Genomic DNA, 16485 nt, shown 5'->3' with positions numbered 1-16485 from the left:
CAGGATGTCCCGCAATACTTCTTTAGCAAAGGGATTATCAAGGCATTACACTCAACAGCCCCACCTCCTTGCTGTTTCCAGCCCAACAAGTATTTATATTTGCTCTGACAAAAAATCAAGCGTGACCAGTGGTGGAGCATCCTCTTTGCATTCAGGAATAGGGCGCGTCAAATTCTTAAGCTTTCAGATTCCCCAAATGAGGGATGTTAAAAGGTTGTAACATGACCCCGGAGTTCAAAATGTTAGTTAAATTAATATAGTTTAGTTGAGTTTCTTTCTATGTAAAACATGTGTAAAGTTGCATAGGAATCATTTAAAATGATTGCCAAGTATCTGCAGTTGTTGTTGTTGTTGTTGTTGTTGTTGTTGTTGTTGTTGTTAGCATTAGGATTACTTGATATTCCCAGAAGATAACATTAAAATTCTTCGGTTTTCTGAAAGCAGTTTGTGTTCCTCCATCAAACGTAGACTTACCAAGCTAAATGTTGTCCAGTCACCAAAATAAAAGATTAAAATTCCTCACACCCCAAAACATATTTTTAAGACCCCCCTCCCTGAATAAATTTGCAAAAAAAATGTTTTGCCCCTGATTGTAAGAGGGTTTCAATCATCAGTAGAGAAATCGGAGTCTGAAATCCTGGAGGTTCTGCTGCCAGTCAGTGTTGACAATACTGAGCTTGATGCACCAGGGGCCTGGGACTGTATTGGGCAGCTTCCTATGTTCTCTTTGGGATAGGTCTCTAGCTCAGTGGTAGAGCATCTGCTTTGCCTCCAGACGGTCCCAGATATAATCCCTGGCATCTCCACGTAGGTCTGGGGCTGCTCCTTGCCTGAAATCCTAGAGAGCTTCTGCTAGTCAGTGTAGACAATACAGAAATAGATGGACCAGTGGCTTGACTTAGTACAGAACTCTGTGGTTTCTACTGCAAACGTATTGGGTCTCCAGCGTGCTTTCTTCCAGAAATCCACACTGAAAACATACCAGTGACTTGAAGTGATACATATGCCTGCTTTTGTGTATCCTTGTTCAGGATGCGGAAGGTTCCACCTGTTTGCACCTGGCAGCCAAGAAGGGCCATTACGACGTGGTGCAGTACCTCCTGTGCAACGAGCAGGTGGATGTCAACTGCCAGGTAAGTTGCCGCCCATGCAGTCCTTACAAAGCATCAGGACAATGAGCCGTGTGTGGCAGACACTTGCACACTCAGAAAAACGCCCCCTCCCTAGACTCCCATATACTGGGATGGCGGACCCTTTCAACTTTAGGGCCACACTCCCTTCTGGGCAACCTTCCAAGGGCCATGTGCCACTGGTGGGCAGAGCCAGAGGCAAAAGTGAGTGGAGCTACTAATGTTGGTTTTACCTTAGCACAGTAGACTAGTTTCTACACAAACAACCTCTCTGTCCTCCAAGCAGGTGAGCAAGAGGCGCTATTAGAATTCAAGAACGTGTTCCAGCCAGGCTAAAACACTCAAGGAGGTTGCAAGGCAGGGCTGGTGAAGGGTGTAGCCTGGGGGAGAGTCCCAAGGGGCAGGACCTGAGGTTCCCCTTCCCTGCTCTGGGGTCTGGAGCTACGCAAGATAGGTATGGTAATACCACATTCTGCTGCTGATGGAAGTGCAACATATCTGCAGACTGCAGCCCATTAGTAGTAATAGAACCTGGAGATGTTCTGCATAGCCAACATTCTCCACTCCTGGACTGTCTTAATGCAGTACGGGAGCACACTTGTTTGGAGTGATTAGTGCAACAGCCTGAAGTTTGCAGGCCTGAGGTTCCCCATACCTGGGCTGCCACCAGATGGAGCTTGGGGTCTGATCGAGCTGGGTTCTTCCTACATTCCCAGGATGATGGAGGCTGGACACCAATGATATGGGCCACTGAGTACAAACACGTTGAGCTGGTGAAGCTGCTGCTGGCCAAAGGGTCAGACATCAACATCCGGGACAATGTAAGTCTTGGGCTCTGCTCTGCTTAGTATTTGGTAGCAGTTTAAATTGTCAGGCCTGATCAGACTGCAGTTTCCATCGTTGCTGGGGATGGTGGGGGTTGGAGTCTAGCAACATTTGGAGGGCGCCAGGTTCCCCATCCATACTCTTTAAGAGCCCCCTGCCCCGCCCTCAGAAGGAAATGCATTTTCTAAATAGGGACATTCTCCATTCCTTGTATGCAGTATAGAATGCTGCTCCTTAGACCCAGGGTGGGAAACCTGTGATCCTCTAGGTCAGTGCTCTTCAACTTTGGGTTGGGTCCCCAGATGTTGCGTTTATCACTCCCTCAATCTCCACCCAGTTTAGCTAATGATGAGGGATTATGGAAGTTGCAGTGCAACTCCTGGGGCCCCAGAATTCATGAATACTGCTCTGCGTGTTGCTGGACTATAGTTCTCGTCATCACTGGCTGCTGGGAGTTATAGGCTGGGAAACCCTTCCCAATGAACACTCTTCCTTGTATTGAGAACCAGGATTGGCCCAGGGATTGTGGTTCAGGGAAGAGGGGAACATTTTTCAGCTCAAGAGCAGTGTTGGGCATTATAACAAGAGCAACTCAGAGCCTGTTTACTCAGGAGTAACTTTTGCCATGTTTGGCGAGGCTTGCTCCCCAGCAAGGGCTATAGGTTTGCACAAATCTTTCAGGTGGAACAGTGAGTGGATTGGCATCTGCCTCTGATTCAAGGGTGGGGATTTTTTTATCTCGGCCAGAGGTCCACATTCCTTCTGGGCAGCTATACACAAGTGGTGAGTGGGGCCAGATGCAAAAGTAGGTGGAGGAACAAATGCACATTTTCCCTTTGCACAAGAGGCTAGATTCCACACAACTCATAAACTCCTCCTCTGTCTTCCATGCAGACAAGAGGCATGATCAGAGTCCAACAAGGCCCTGGATTTTAAGTTCCTCACCCATAGCTTATACACATGCATTTGTCTGTGCATAGGTCTCTCTTTAGACCAATGCCAAACAGACAGGTAGTAAGGTGGCGGTGACACAGGTGTATCAGGAGTCCTGGTTAGCGCCAAGGTCCTACTTCTCCCATGTCCACAAGAACATTTGTCTGGAAAGCCTGTATTTCAGTATCAACAAGGTTACGCCTTGAGCGCCAGGCTGGCAGAGGAAGCACAGAGCAGACACAGCCACTTCTGTTGCCATTGCACACCTCTGCAGGATGAGGCTCATTTGCTGAGTCTCACTGAGATGGGGGAGCAGAGCCTTCAAGGAAAACACCCTCTCGCTCCAGGGCAGCTGCTAACAGCTTTGGCCTGTGATGTGAATAGGGAAGACGAGATTTGGTCTTGTTTCTGTTTCTCCACTCCCACCCTGTGAAAGATTTGTCCTAGTAGAGCCCTTAATAATAGCCCAGGAGGGGCTCCAGGCTGCTCTACAGAGCTGAGCAACAGTAGAAAAATCCACAGGCTCAATTGATAAAAAAAGCCCTTTTCTGCAGCAGGCCAATCAGTATTAAAATCTTTCCAGATCTGGAGGGAAACTCTACAGCCAGGAGCAATCAAGGGTTGCCCAGAGGCAGCCTCTGACTGAGGATGGTGGAGGCACTGCTGCCTCCCTCCATCCCTCTACAAATTTGCCAGCTGCTGGCCCCCCCTTGGGGGACTTGTCTTTTCGAGACTTCCACGGGTGTCCTACATGTCTGGGTCACACAGTTCCTCTGCTAATACCTTCGTGTCTGTGGCAGCGTCTCCCCATGGATTCACCCAGATCATGCTGCGACCTGCAGACAAATGACTCATCTGTCCTTATAAGGCAAGGAGGGCAGCCCTCGCTTCAAGCTTCCCCCTCCCCCACCATCCTCAGTGAACTCGGAGGCGGCTGTTGCTGGGAGCTCCCTGCCTCACATGCCTGAAAGCACAGCTTGAGCAGCCTAGAAAAGGCAGCCCACGTACTGCAGGGAACAAGAGCTTAAGGACAGGGTAGTCCCCCGCCCTTCCCTGGTGCCAAGGATGAGCACACTAAACTTTCTGTTCTCCCCCCTCCCCCCTGCCAAATTTCCAGGAGGAGAACATTTGTTTACACTGGGCTGCTTTTTCGGGGTGCGTCGACATTGCAGAGATTTTGCTGGCTGCTAAGTGTGACCTGCACGCAGTGAATATCCACGGAGATTCCCCACTGCACATCGCGGCCCGAGAGAACCGCTACGAGTGTGTGGTGTAAGTACGCCCCACCCCCCAGGAGTCCCCCCCCTCTCCCTTCATTCCCCTCCTCATGGGCGGGGGGGAGGCTTCCGGGATGGATGGGCAAGGGGAAAGGTGATGCCTTGTGGTACCTTCCCATTTCTTCCACTCAGCCTCTGCTGAACATGATAAAGGTAAAGGGACCCCTGACCATTAGGTCCAGTCGTGGCCGACTCTGGGGTTGTGGCGCTCATCTCGCTTTATTGGCCGAAGGAGCCGGCGTACAGCTTCTGGGTCACGTGGCCAGCATGACTAAGCCGCTTCTGGCGAACCAGAGCAGCGCATGGAAACGCCGTTTACCTTCCCGCCGGAGTGGTACCTATTTATCTACTTGCACTTTGACGTGCTTTCAAACTGCTAGGTTGGCAGGAGCAGCTGAACATGATAGAGGTGTATAAAAACTTTCCCCAAATGCACAATTTTGTACACTAAAAAGTTTTTCTTAGTCTCACAACCCCGGAAAAGCTGAGCATTGAAGAAACAGCTTTTATCGTGCCATGCCTACTGTACTTCTCTATTTCTTTCACGGCCAAACCAAAAGTCCTTTAAATTTCTTGCTTATTGTTGCTTTAGAAAGGGTTGGGGGATGACACAGCACGTAACTGGAATTCGCTTCCACAATAGGTAGTGATTACCACCAGTTTGGATGGCTTTGAAAGAGGGTTAGACAAATCCATTGAGGAGGAGCATGTCAGTGGCTGCCAGCCACAATGGCCACGTTCTCCCCTCCACCGTCAGAGGCAGTGTACCCGAGAATTGCAAGTTGAGAAACCACTGTTGCGCTCAGGTCCTGCTTGTGGGCTTGTTGTCAATCTTTTTTATTAAATGATTGCACATAGGGCAGACGTTCAGACATTAGATCTCAGTCTGAGAATTGTGCATTCAAAGGCCAAGTGCATGGCCTCAGGAAAGCTACTTGAATCTGAGCATGAAACGAGGGTATTTATGTAATATATACTGCTTTCACCGTCAGGTGCAAAATGCCCATGAATACCAGTTGCTGGGAATCGCAAGTGGGGAGAGTTCTGTTGCACCCAGGTCCTGCTTGCAGGCTTCCCATTGAGGCATCTGTTTGGCCACTGTGAGACCAAGAGGCAGGACCAGAAGGATCTCTTGACTGATCTGGCAGGGGTCTTCTTACGTTCTTAAAAATGCCAAAAGTCAGGAAGAGAGCAGTGCTTTGCTATTTCCTTTTGTTAAAAAAAACTGGCATTGGACCAGTACATTTGACTGCCATTCTGCAAACAGTTGCAACCAATGGTGCTGCGATTTCTGCCACTGGAGGGCAAAGCAGCCTTAGGTTGCCCCCTAAGTGTTTATCAAGCAGGCAGACCTCCAGATGCCAGCGTTATTGCTCATGTATCAGGTCAGACTATCTGGGCCTTTAGGGATGGGGAGCCTATGCTCCCTCTGTCCCCAATTGCTGTTGGACTACAGCTGTCACCATCCTAACCATAGAGCAGTGGTTGTCAACCAGTGCTCCTCAGCACCCTGGTGTGCCTTGAATGATAGGTGTCCTGCAGGCAGCACCAGCCTCCATCTCTCCTTCCTTCCCTCCCTCTTCTGATGCCCCCTTGTGTCTCTGCCTCCCAGAAGCTCGCACAGCTGTTCATTGCAGTGGCCCTGGCTTCAAGCTCCACAAATGAATGGTGCCATTGCTGCCTCCTGAGATGAGTGAGTTGCTGGCCTCACATTTGACCAGGGGCATCCACTTCCCAGGTCCCTGTGAGGTGGCGTGAGGAAGTGCCTCTCTTTGGGGTGCCTAAGGGGGTGCCTTAGAGATCAGGGGCTGCTGGTGTAGTGGCAGCAACCACCACCACTGCTGCAAGTACTCCCAGGAAGGGGAGAGGAGAAGAGAAGAGGCAAAGCTGAAGGAACCCTCCACAAGGGAAAGAGGCAGGAGGCTGCCAGCTCTGCAGGCAAGGGGCAACATAAGTGTATTTCTTCACGGGAGCAACAGAAAGAATGTAGTTGGTCAAAGGAGCCATGGACTCAAAAGGGTTGAGAACCTCTGCCCATAGGCCATGCTGACTGTGGTTCATGGGAGTCAGGCGTCCAATAACATTCAGAGAGCCTCCCCTGTGATAGAGCAGTTGGCCACCTACAACATGGAAAGGGCTTCCTCTTAAACAGGTCCACTTCAGCTGTGTGAAGGGAAATGGCTGGAGCACAGTGGTGGAACACATGCTTGGAATGCAGAAGAAGGTCCCCCAGGTTCAAGGGCTTAGTGCAGCCTCCCCCAGTCTGGTGTCTTCCAGATGTTGGAATGCAACCCCTCTCCCATCATTCCTGGCTACTGGCTCTGATGGGAGCTGCAGTCGAGCAGCACTTAAGAGAGCACCAGGTTGGGGAAAGGTGGTGCACGTTTTGAAGTCCAGTGCCTCTTGATGAGAGTTAGGCAGGCAGCTGTATTGATCCATTAGATACATTGATAGGCTTCATTGTGTATAATATACAGCAATTCTGCACAATCCTGTGAAGAGTTATCTGGGTATATGCTCCATTGAATTCAGTGGTGATTCCTTCTGACTGCACAATTCAGAGTAGAGGGACCTCACTCCAGGCCTCTCTGTCTGACCGCTGGAACGCTTTCTGCGTCATTCCATTTTTAAGCTGCCTTATACTGAGTCAGACCATTGATTCATCTAGCTTGGCATTAACTAAGCTGACAGCTCTCCAGGCTTTCAGACAGGGAGACCACCCCAGCCCTGGAGAGGCCAGAGATTGAAACTGGGTCTGCAAAGTAGATGCTCTAACCAGTGAGCTATAGTGGTGGTGGTGGTGGTGGTGGTGTTAATTTTATTTGTACCCCATTCATCTGACTGGGTTGCCCCAGCCACTCTGGGCGGCTTCCAACAAAGTAAAAAAACACAGTAAGATATCAAACATTAAAACTTCCCTATACAGGGCTATCTTGAGATGTCTTCTAAAAGTCATGTATAAAGATAGCTGCTAGATGCCTTAGGGCTACATTAGTTTCACATCTTTTTGGCTCCCACCCTCTTTCCCCCCCATCTTGCAGCCTCTTTCTTTCACGTGGTTCGGACGTTGCCCTGAAAAACAAAGAAGGCGAAACTCCCCTGCAGTGTTCGAGCTACAACTCTCAAGTCTGGGTTGCGCTGCAAATGAACAAGACCCTCAAGGATTCGATACCTGACAAACCCATCCAGGTGGAGAAGATACTGAGCAGGTGTGAGAGGTTTGCCTGCCTCACCCATAGGCCACTGCCCTCTGCCGATGCAACTGGAGCGCCCTGGTGACAAGCTTAATGTTGGGCAACCAAATGTGTAATTAAAAAAAACCAGGGACCTCTGGTGGCCAAGGGTCTTGGCTACAGATTTTCGAGTTTGGAAACACCAAGATGAAATGTCAGTATGCTCTGCCTCCCCAGTCAGAGACAGCGATGCTTCTGAATATCAGTTGCTGGAAACCACAGTAGTGGGAGAGTGCTCTTGTGCTCTGGTCCTCCATGCAGGTTTCCCACAGGAGTCCAGGAGGCCACTATGAGAAGAAGATGCTGGACAAGATGGGCCATTGTCCTGGTCCAGCAGGGCTATTCTTCAGTAATTAAAAGCAATGTCATACTGGTTCATGTTGCTTTAGGACAGTCATAAGCAAACTCGGCCCTCCAGATGTTTTTTGGCCTACAACTCCCATGATCCCTAGCTAGCAGGACCAGTGGTCAGGGAAGATGGGAATTGTAGTCCCCAAACATCTGGAGGGCTGAGTTTGCCTATGCCTGCTTTAGGATGACTCTGTGTTGTACCCAGCTAATTTCTGTTAGAGTAGACCCATTGGAATGAATGGATCTGTGTTAGTTGCATCCATTAGTTTCAGTGGGTCTACTCTAAGCAGCACTAGTACTGGAGACAATACACAGGGAAGTGCTCTCGCTTTGTGTATCTTTTATTATTGTAGTTTAAAAGTGATGATTTTCTTCTCCCTGCTGCGACAGAGACATTGCCCGGGGTTATGAACGGATCCCGATTCCTTGCGTCAATTCTGTCGACGTCGAGCCCTGTCCTACCGACTACAAATACGTTTCGCAGAATTGTGTGACGTCCCCCATGCACATTGATAGGAACATCACTCATTTGCAGGTTAGACAGGCTGCTTGCAGCTACCTTTTTGATCTTCCCTTTTTCTTTTCTCTCTCCTGCTGTTTATATGATAGCCCACTTTGCACACGTTTCTTGGGGTGGCTTATGAAGAAAAGAAAGGAAGGCATACAATATCCAGAATGAATGAATGAATCTTTAATTACATCAGCCATCAGCCATAGCAATAAAACAACGCGATATACAGTACAATGTCCAGAGTTTAAAACATAGATTGAAAACCCCAAAGCAGCATCCGTGGTGCAAAAGCCCTCCTGAAATAAAAACTGTTTGGACTTGAAATTTCTCCCCTTTCTCCTTGTCGTGAAAGAGGGTGCTCTCTGCTCAGTTCACACCTGAGCAGGCTGCTCAGTCTCCCCCTCTTCTTTCTTGTCTACTCCTTTTACTCCTTTGCAATTTGTGTGTGAACTGATGCACTCAGTTTTTCTTCCTCTGTCATCTCCTTTTGGAACTTAGGAGCTCATCATGGAATGTGAATATAAAATAGCCAGTTCCACCTACCCTACTCCCAATGTCTGTTATGGCTGAAGCTGTGGAGCAGCTTAAGAATGGGACTGGAGCAAAACGGGGCTTGTAGACAGTCAGAGGATTGGCGGCAGCTGCATAACCCTGCGCACTGCACTTTGGAAATGCAGGCAATCAGCTGATCATTGGGAATTGTGGAGTGCTGTGCTCTTGCAGCCCTACATAGTCTGGTGAACAGGCAAAGATGAGTCCTCTTATGCCATTGCAATGTCAGGTGATTGGCAGGCAGTTTTACACCACCTGCCTTTCAGACTTGGGCTGCAGTGGGTGAAGGAGCTCAGGATCCACTACCACTTGGAATCCAGCTCCTCAGCCCTGATCTAGAATAAGATTGCAGAATACAGATGTCCATCCTGACAAATGTCCATTGCCTTCCTAAAACCCTCACCCCACCAAAGGGGCCCCAGATATTTGGTATTTCCCCCTCTGACAGAGAGCCTGAGCTCCAGAACCTTCGCTGGCTTTCACAGCAGGATCCCTCCTCCTTTTTAATATCCTTTTATCCAGCACTACACACTAGTGACATGCAAAGCCTACATGGTGCTTCTTCGTAGATCAACTAGCTGGGCCCCACAAGCCCTATGGTGGGTCAGCACACACACACACATGTGACTTGCTGCTTCTTGCTGTTTTGCTTGCAGTACTGTGTGTGCATAGACGACTGCTCCTCCAGCAACTGCTTGTGTGGACAGCTGAGTATGCGCTGCTGGTATGACAAGGTGAGGACGTTTGCCTGCTTTCTCAGCTTTGTGGACTTGGAGGATGTGGGTGGTGGGACTGGGAGGGATCACTACTGCTTAGGCCTAGGGGGGAGCTCCTCTTCCCTGTTAAGAGAAGGGGAATGGGTTATCTCTCCCACTTGCAAATTAAGTTGTTCTTACCCTGCCTAGCACAATGTGCAGGGTCAGCTGAAAGACATAATCCTTTCCCCTTGAAATGCACAGTTTGATTTCCTAGGGGAGTCACAGGGGGTTTGAGGCTTGATTGGACTCATTGCTTCTGCAGAAGAATCCATGAAAATGCTTTTGGGCAGTATTGAGGGGGAAAGGAGGGAGACATACAGGTGAGATGTTGGGGAGCAGCAGCACTGTAGCTCTTTGGGGGAAGGGGAGCAGAAGCTTTTTCAGAGGCAGGGCTGTATCTCAGTGTCTGTGCTTCTGCTTTGCCTGAGGAAGGCGCCAGGTTCAGTCCCCAGCAGCAGCTCCAGGTTAGGCTAGAAAAGTACCCCACCTCTGAAGGCTTGTAGAACGACTACCAGTCAGGGTGGGCACTACTGAGCTAGATGGACTAATGACCTGAGTCAGCATAAGACAGCATTATGTGCTCCTATGTCTGTACGTATGCTATGACTTGAGGGAAGGGATGTAGATCAGTGGTAGGACATCTGTTTTGCAAAAAGAAAAAGAGGAGTTTGGACTTTATCACTCCCACTTTATCACTCCCCTTAAAAGGTAAAGGTAAAGGGACCCCTGACCCTTAGGTCCAGTCATTGTCGACTCTGGGATTGCGACGCGCTCATCTTGTTTTATTGGCCGAGGGAGCCGGCATACAGCGACTAGGTCATGTGGCCAGCATGACTAAGCTGCTTCTGGCGAACCAGAGCAGCGCACGGAAACGCCGTTTACCTTCCTGCCAGAGCGGTACCTATTTATCTTCTTGCACTTTGACGTGCTTTCAAACTGCTAGGTTGGCAGGGGAGCTCACCCTGTCGCAGGGATTCGAACCGCCGACCTTCTGATCGGCTCCTAGGCTCTGTGGTTTAACCCACAGTTCCACCCGCATCCCATATCACACCCCTTAAGGAGTCTCAAAGCGGCTAACAATCTCTTTTCCCTTCCTCCCCCACAACAAACACTCTGTGAGGTGAGTGGGGCTGAGAGACTTCAGAGAAGTGTGACTAGCCCAAGGTCACCCAGCAGCTGCATGTGGAGGAGCGGGGAAGCGAACCTGGTTCACCAGGTTACCAGTCCACCGCTCTTAACCACTACACCACGCTGGCTCAAGGCCACAGGTTCAATGCACTGCATCTCAAGGTAGAGCTCGGAGTGACTCTAGTCAAATGCTGCAGAGTTGTTGCCAGTCAGTGTACACTTCTGAGCTAGGTGGACTAGTGGTCTGACTCAATATAAGATTAATTCCTCTGCTTACTTGAGGAGCAGGCCGGATGCCCTGGACCAGGATAGACCAGATCTGTGGCATAAGTCGTCATTCCTCATTAAAGATTGCAATTCTTCCTGTGCACAGATGTGCACCTAATGCAACCCTTGTCCACTTGCCCTCTCTGCAGGATGGCCGGCTCCTGCCGGAATTCAGCACTACCGAGCCGCCTTTGATCTTTGAGTGCAACCATGCCTGCTCGTGTTGGAGGAATTGCCGGAATCGTGTGGTGCAAAATGGACTCCGGTAAGACAGTTAACACTGGTTTTTTTGGGGGGGGGCTGTTCTGTGACTGAGAGGCAGTAGGGTATAGTGGTAAGAGCAGGAGAGCCTGCAGCCCTCCAGATATCATTGGACTCCACCTCCTTTCAGCCCCAGGCAGTGTGACCTGGGAATGATAGGAGCTGTAGTCCAGCAAATATTGGTGACTGCTGGTATGCAGTGCTGGACTAGGACCAGGGAGACCCAAGCTCAAATGGTGCGCTAGGGATAGTAGACACATTGAAACAGATGGACCTCACTCACTTGAATGCTTCAATATCAATGGGTCTACTCTGAGTAGAAATTGAATGGGCACATCTCTCAGCCTTGGGATTTAGAGAAAATTGCTTATCATGAGGGGAGAATCACATGCACCATCCCGAGTTCCTTGAAGGATACAGTTACCTAAAACCCAAGGAGAGTTTTTGAAATGGAACGGAAGTGGGGACCAGGAAGCCCAAATGCCTTGGATCACTGTTGTGAACCAAAGCAAATTCCGAAGGTTGGCTAGGATGAGGAAATGAGCAGATTGTTAGAGCTGCTGGGATATTCTTCTCATGCCTTATCCTGACCCCACTTAGCCATTTCCTCTGACAGGGCCTTATCAATTAATAACAATAATTCCAATAATGGTACTTTAATGGGACAGTGGTACCTCGGGTTACATACGCTTCAGGTTACAGACTCCGCTAACCCAGAAATAATACCTCGGGTTAAGAACTTTGCTTCAGGTTGAGAACAGAAATCATGCTCCAGCAGCGCGGCAGCAGCGGGAGGCCCCGTTAGCTAAAGTGGTGCTTCAGGTTAAGAACAATTTCAGGTTAAGTACGGACATCCGGAACGAATTAAGTACTTAACCCGAGGTACCACTGTATATTTGAAAGATGCACTTTCATTCCATCTGTGGTGGAATTTGTAACCTTTTGCTCACTGTTCTTTTGATACTTGCCTCTGCCAGCCCTCAGTGTTACTATATGTAATTGGATCATTACTGTATTTTGATCACCCTGTTGAATGTGTGCTTTATCACCTCCTGATATATATGATTTCCCTTGCCTTTTTTTTTTAAAAAGGGGGGGGGGAATCCCGGGTGCTTTAAAATGGAACTGTTCTATCACGGGTATTTTAATTATTTGTTTAATTATTATCTCTCCCAAAAATCATCCACTAAGCTTTGTAACTGGGTTGAGATCAGAAGCTGTTGCAAGTCCAGCACCTCCAGCCTCTACTAGTTGCTTATCTCATCCTAACCTTCGTTGCCAGGTTTTGAAGCCCTTTGTGTGAGGCTTTAATAATAATAATAATAATAATAATATAATAAATTTTTATTTGTATCCCGCTCTCCCCAGCCAAAGCCAGGCTCAGAGCGGCTAACATCATCTAAATAAGACAATATGCATAATACAACATACAATATGCAAATAAAATAATGTTCAACATTCATTAAAACAATATAGAATAATATTAAATATCAGCATTTCAGAATTAAACAGAAATCTACTCAACAGTTACAACAAGTAATTTCTAAACTCCAATCAATAAAACAACAGCAAACCACAGTGCAAACCACATAATATAATACAAAATGAGAAGCAGAGACTGGAAGCAAAGCTGTACTTTTGTCATCTTCATTTCCTGTGTTGATTCGAGAAATGCCCTGGGCCTTCCTTTTAATGTATTTTGAAGGCGTTTTCAGGGCTTTGGTGTAGGAATGCTTGAATTGAGGTGCCGGCGGCGGAGGAGGGGGGACTTCCAGTTAGGCTGATGCTGCAGGTGTATTCTATGGTCTTCTTGGGATTTCTACAAATCCAGCGGAATAGCTTAAAATGCATTAACATTTCCCCTTCATCCCTCTGCTCTTTTCTCCAGTTATAAAAATGTAGCTTTGAAGCAGGTCATTCCACAGCATTCTGTTCAAGTTCCGGCCACCTTCTTGATAGTGTGGTTTGTTTTAAGCCAGCACACTAGACTGCTAGGGACTGGTGGTTTGACACCCTTCTCAAAACAATCATCTTCATAGAATCATAAGAGTTGGAATGGGTCCCATGGGTCATCTAGTGCAATGCAGGAATCTCAACTAATGCATCCATGACAGATGGCCGTCCAACCTTTGCTTAAAAACCTCCAAGGAAATAGTCCACAGCCTCCTAAGGAAATCCGTTCCTTTTCTTCCTAATGTTTAGTCAGAATCCCCTTTCTTGTAACTTGAAGTCCTTGATTCGAGTCCTACCCTCCAGAGCAGGAGAAAAGAAGCTTGCTGCATCTTCCTTGAGACATTGGAAGATAGCTATTGTATCTCCTCTTACCTCTTTTCCAGGCTAAATATACCCAGCTCTTTCAACAGTTCTTCATAAGGCTTGGTTTCCAGACCAAGAACTGGTTGCAGGACTCCGAGACTCCAAGACTGCTGATACTGTCTAGAATAGCATTAGCTCCCCCCCTTTTTATTTTTGCTGCTGTATCACATGTTGACCCATGTTAAGCTTTGTGGTCTACAAAGACCTCTAGATACTTTTCACACGTACCAGGTTTCCCCCTTCCTGCATTTGTGCTTCTGGTTATTCCTGCTTTTAATTCTTACTCTTCCCTTTTATCGGATTGTAAATATGGCCTGTTTACTTGGAAGTGAGTCCCACTGAGTTTATTGCATAGGATTGTGGCCTTGATGTACAAGGGAACCTACAACAAAACGTTACAGTGTAAGGTTGCCAGCCAGCCTGTTCTTCCAGCATTCTCTATTCCAACCCCACCCACTCCTGCTCAATTTTGCATTTCCACTTAAAACATGCAACATTTGGTGGCCGCTGAGCAAACTCAGCCCACATTGGACTCAGGCGCTCTCTCTCTCTCTCTCTCTCTCTCTCTCTCTCTCTCTCTCTCTCTCTCTCTCTCTGTGTGTGTGTGTGTGTGTGTGTTTCTGTTTCATTAGGTATTCCCCTCCCCATATTCTTTCTGCTTCTGTTAACATGGGGGTCTCTCCACATGCTGGCAAACTGGGAATATCACTCAGTCGCGCAGTTTAGGACATACCACACCTTTCCTCAGCAGTTTCTTTCTCTTTGAGAAAAATAAGTCACTCATGTAAGCTTTAGTGATAAAGAAAACTACAACAAAATAACATGATGAGAGAAGCCAAATAAAACATGAGGCAAGTTTGAGGCAAGAAACAAGAAGAGGCAGTTGGTCCCTCATAACTGACACTCTTAACTGAACACACCCTAAAGAGAGGGGCTGATTCTGGAGCAAAGCACGCAAGCCCCGCCCACCAGATACCAGGCACTCTACTATTCAAATTAGGCCCAAGTGTTTTTCTTACAGGGACACACCATAATAATAATAATTAAAATTTTTTATTTATACCCCGCCCTCCCCAGCCAAGGCCGGGCTCAGAGCGGCCACCATAGAAGTGGATTCTGGAAGTGCTGATGCTTGGGAAGCCATATCGGCTTCCTGCAATGATCTGCAAATATTTGAAGAATTTCAAGTTGGGGAGGGGGGAATAGATAAAACCAAGAGAAAGATTGTGTAGGTGGCACATCAAGAATTATTCCTTGAAGGCAGCCTACATGACTCACCTGAATTCTGATCGGTAGCAGAGACTGGATTCGGTTTTGAGTGTTTGGCTGGGAGAGTAAACTAGTCTGAAATGAGTCCTGTGGGCTGCAGGCTGACAAACAGCTTCAAGACACGTTGAAGAAGAAGTTGATTCCAACTGAGTTCAGCTCAGAGTAGACCCACTAAAATGAATGATCTAAGCAACTCATGTTCATTATTTTCAGTGGGCCTTCTCTGAGTAGGACTAGCATCGGATGCAGTCCAAAATAAAATGAAAATTATTGGTTTCTGCATCAAACATTCAAGTTACTTTCAGCTGGAAACACAAGTCCATAGAAATTAATCTGGCTGTTTCTGTGACACACATCGCCTCTGTTCCATGTAAAGCTGACATTATGCTACAATTTTAGCTCGTGGGATAGTTTTTAAAACAGTTGTGATTTTTCTGATATTACAGTTTTTAAACATGTTGACTTTTATTTTACAATTTTTCATATAAATTTTACATTCTTTAGGTTTCATCCAATGCTCGGCCTTTTCAGAATAGGCCTGTTGAAAATAATGGGCACAACTAACTTACATCCATTAATTTCAGGGCATCTGCTCTTTAAGTAGAACTTAGTTGGACACAACTTTGAATCCTCAGAGGTTTTGTTTGCAGCTAAGCAGGGAACTAATTCTGTTAAATCTACAAATGCATTTAAAAAAAAAATTGAGTGCAAGTTCTCACAGGGTTGATCTTTGCCTTCCAGGATTCGATTACAGCTTTATCGGACGCAGAAGATGAGCTGGGGCGTGCGGACAATGCAGGACATTCCACTGGGGACCTTTGTTTGCGAGTGAGTGCCTTGCCTTTAGAAAAAAACTGTTGGAAGTGTGAGCCAGTGTGGTGTGAGAGCCAGTGTGATCTAGTGGTTAAGAGCAGTGGACTTGTAATCTGGTGAACCGGGTTCGATTCCCCGCTCCTCCTCATGCAGCTGCTGGGTGGCCTTGAGCTAGTCACACTTCTCTGAAGTCTCTCAGCCCCACTCACCTCACAGAGTGTTTGTTGGGGGGGAGGAAGGGAAAGGAGAATGTTAGCCGCTCTGAGACTCCTTAGGGTGGTGATAAAGCAGGCTATCAAATCCAAACTCTTCTCTTCTTTCAACATAGTAGGAAGAGAGAACTCTCCTTAAAGCTTGTGTCACAAGGGCTTAACCTTGCAGCACCCCCCCCTTCCTTAGTCTCTGACCCTTCCGTATGTGAACCCTTGAGTTTTAGCTCATGTGCCATTATGCTCATATCTTGGAAGAGGCCATGGAATGTGGGTTCAACGCCTCATATTCACCTTGGGCTCAGGTTGTATCCAGTTGAGATTGTGGACTTGGACTTGGAAATATCCCAGGCAAAAATTCATTCCCCATAAGAACTGTTTTGTGTGGCTGTTCTCTCCCCTCCGTTAACGATCAGGCAATCAATAGGAATGCTGTTGAAATAAATAAATAAATTCTGCAAGGTTGCCAAGTGCCATTCACCAGCAGCTTACGTGATCTGTTGCACTACCTAGTATGTGACAGTGACAAACACCTTGTGTGGTGGGTAGTGATGCACGTGCAACTCACTCACTCACTCACACACACCCCAGTTCACTGCAACTAGTTGCCCATGGGCTTAAAACAGGGGTAGGCAACATGCTGAACCACCCC

General features: G+C 47.6%; 2 protein-coding genes across 10 annotated transcripts in view; one reads left to right on the top strand and one right to left on the bottom strand.

Moving 5' to 3' along the window:
* The window catches only part of SLC31A2 (solute carrier family 31 member 2), a 766698-nt gene that overhangs the window by 94877 nt on the left and 655336 nt on the right, over positions 1 to 16485 (bottom strand). The gene's annotated exons all lie outside the window — the stretch shown is intronic.
* The window catches only part of EHMT1 (euchromatic histone lysine methyltransferase 1), a 139140-nt gene that overhangs the window by 112629 nt on the left and 10026 nt on the right, over positions 1 to 16485 (top strand). For all 9 annotated transcript variants that reach the window (XM_081896307.1, XM_081896304.1, XM_081896303.1 and 6 more), the window contains 8 exons: positions 1032 to 1133; positions 1847 to 1951; positions 4006 to 4160; positions 7207 to 7374; positions 8140 to 8284; positions 9469 to 9546; positions 11115 to 11230; positions 15553 to 15639. In XM_081896307.1, coding sequence (XP_081752433.1) covers positions 1032 to 1133; positions 1847 to 1951; positions 4006 to 4160; positions 7207 to 7374; positions 8140 to 8284; positions 9469 to 9546; positions 11115 to 11230; positions 15553 to 15639 — 956 coding nt within the window. The remainder of the gene's footprint in view (positions 1 to 1031; positions 1134 to 1846; positions 1952 to 4005; positions 4161 to 7206; positions 7375 to 8139; positions 8285 to 9468; positions 9547 to 11114; positions 11231 to 15552; positions 15640 to 16485) is intronic.

The sequence above is a fragment of the Podarcis melisellensis genome (assembly GCF_964234715.1).
Source record: "Podarcis melisellensis genome assembly, chromosome: Z".
NCBI classification, from domain to species: domain Eukaryota; kingdom Metazoa; phylum Chordata; class Lepidosauria; order Squamata; family Lacertidae; genus Podarcis; species Podarcis melisellensis.
This window is presented reverse-complemented; position numbering and strand designations above follow the sequence as displayed.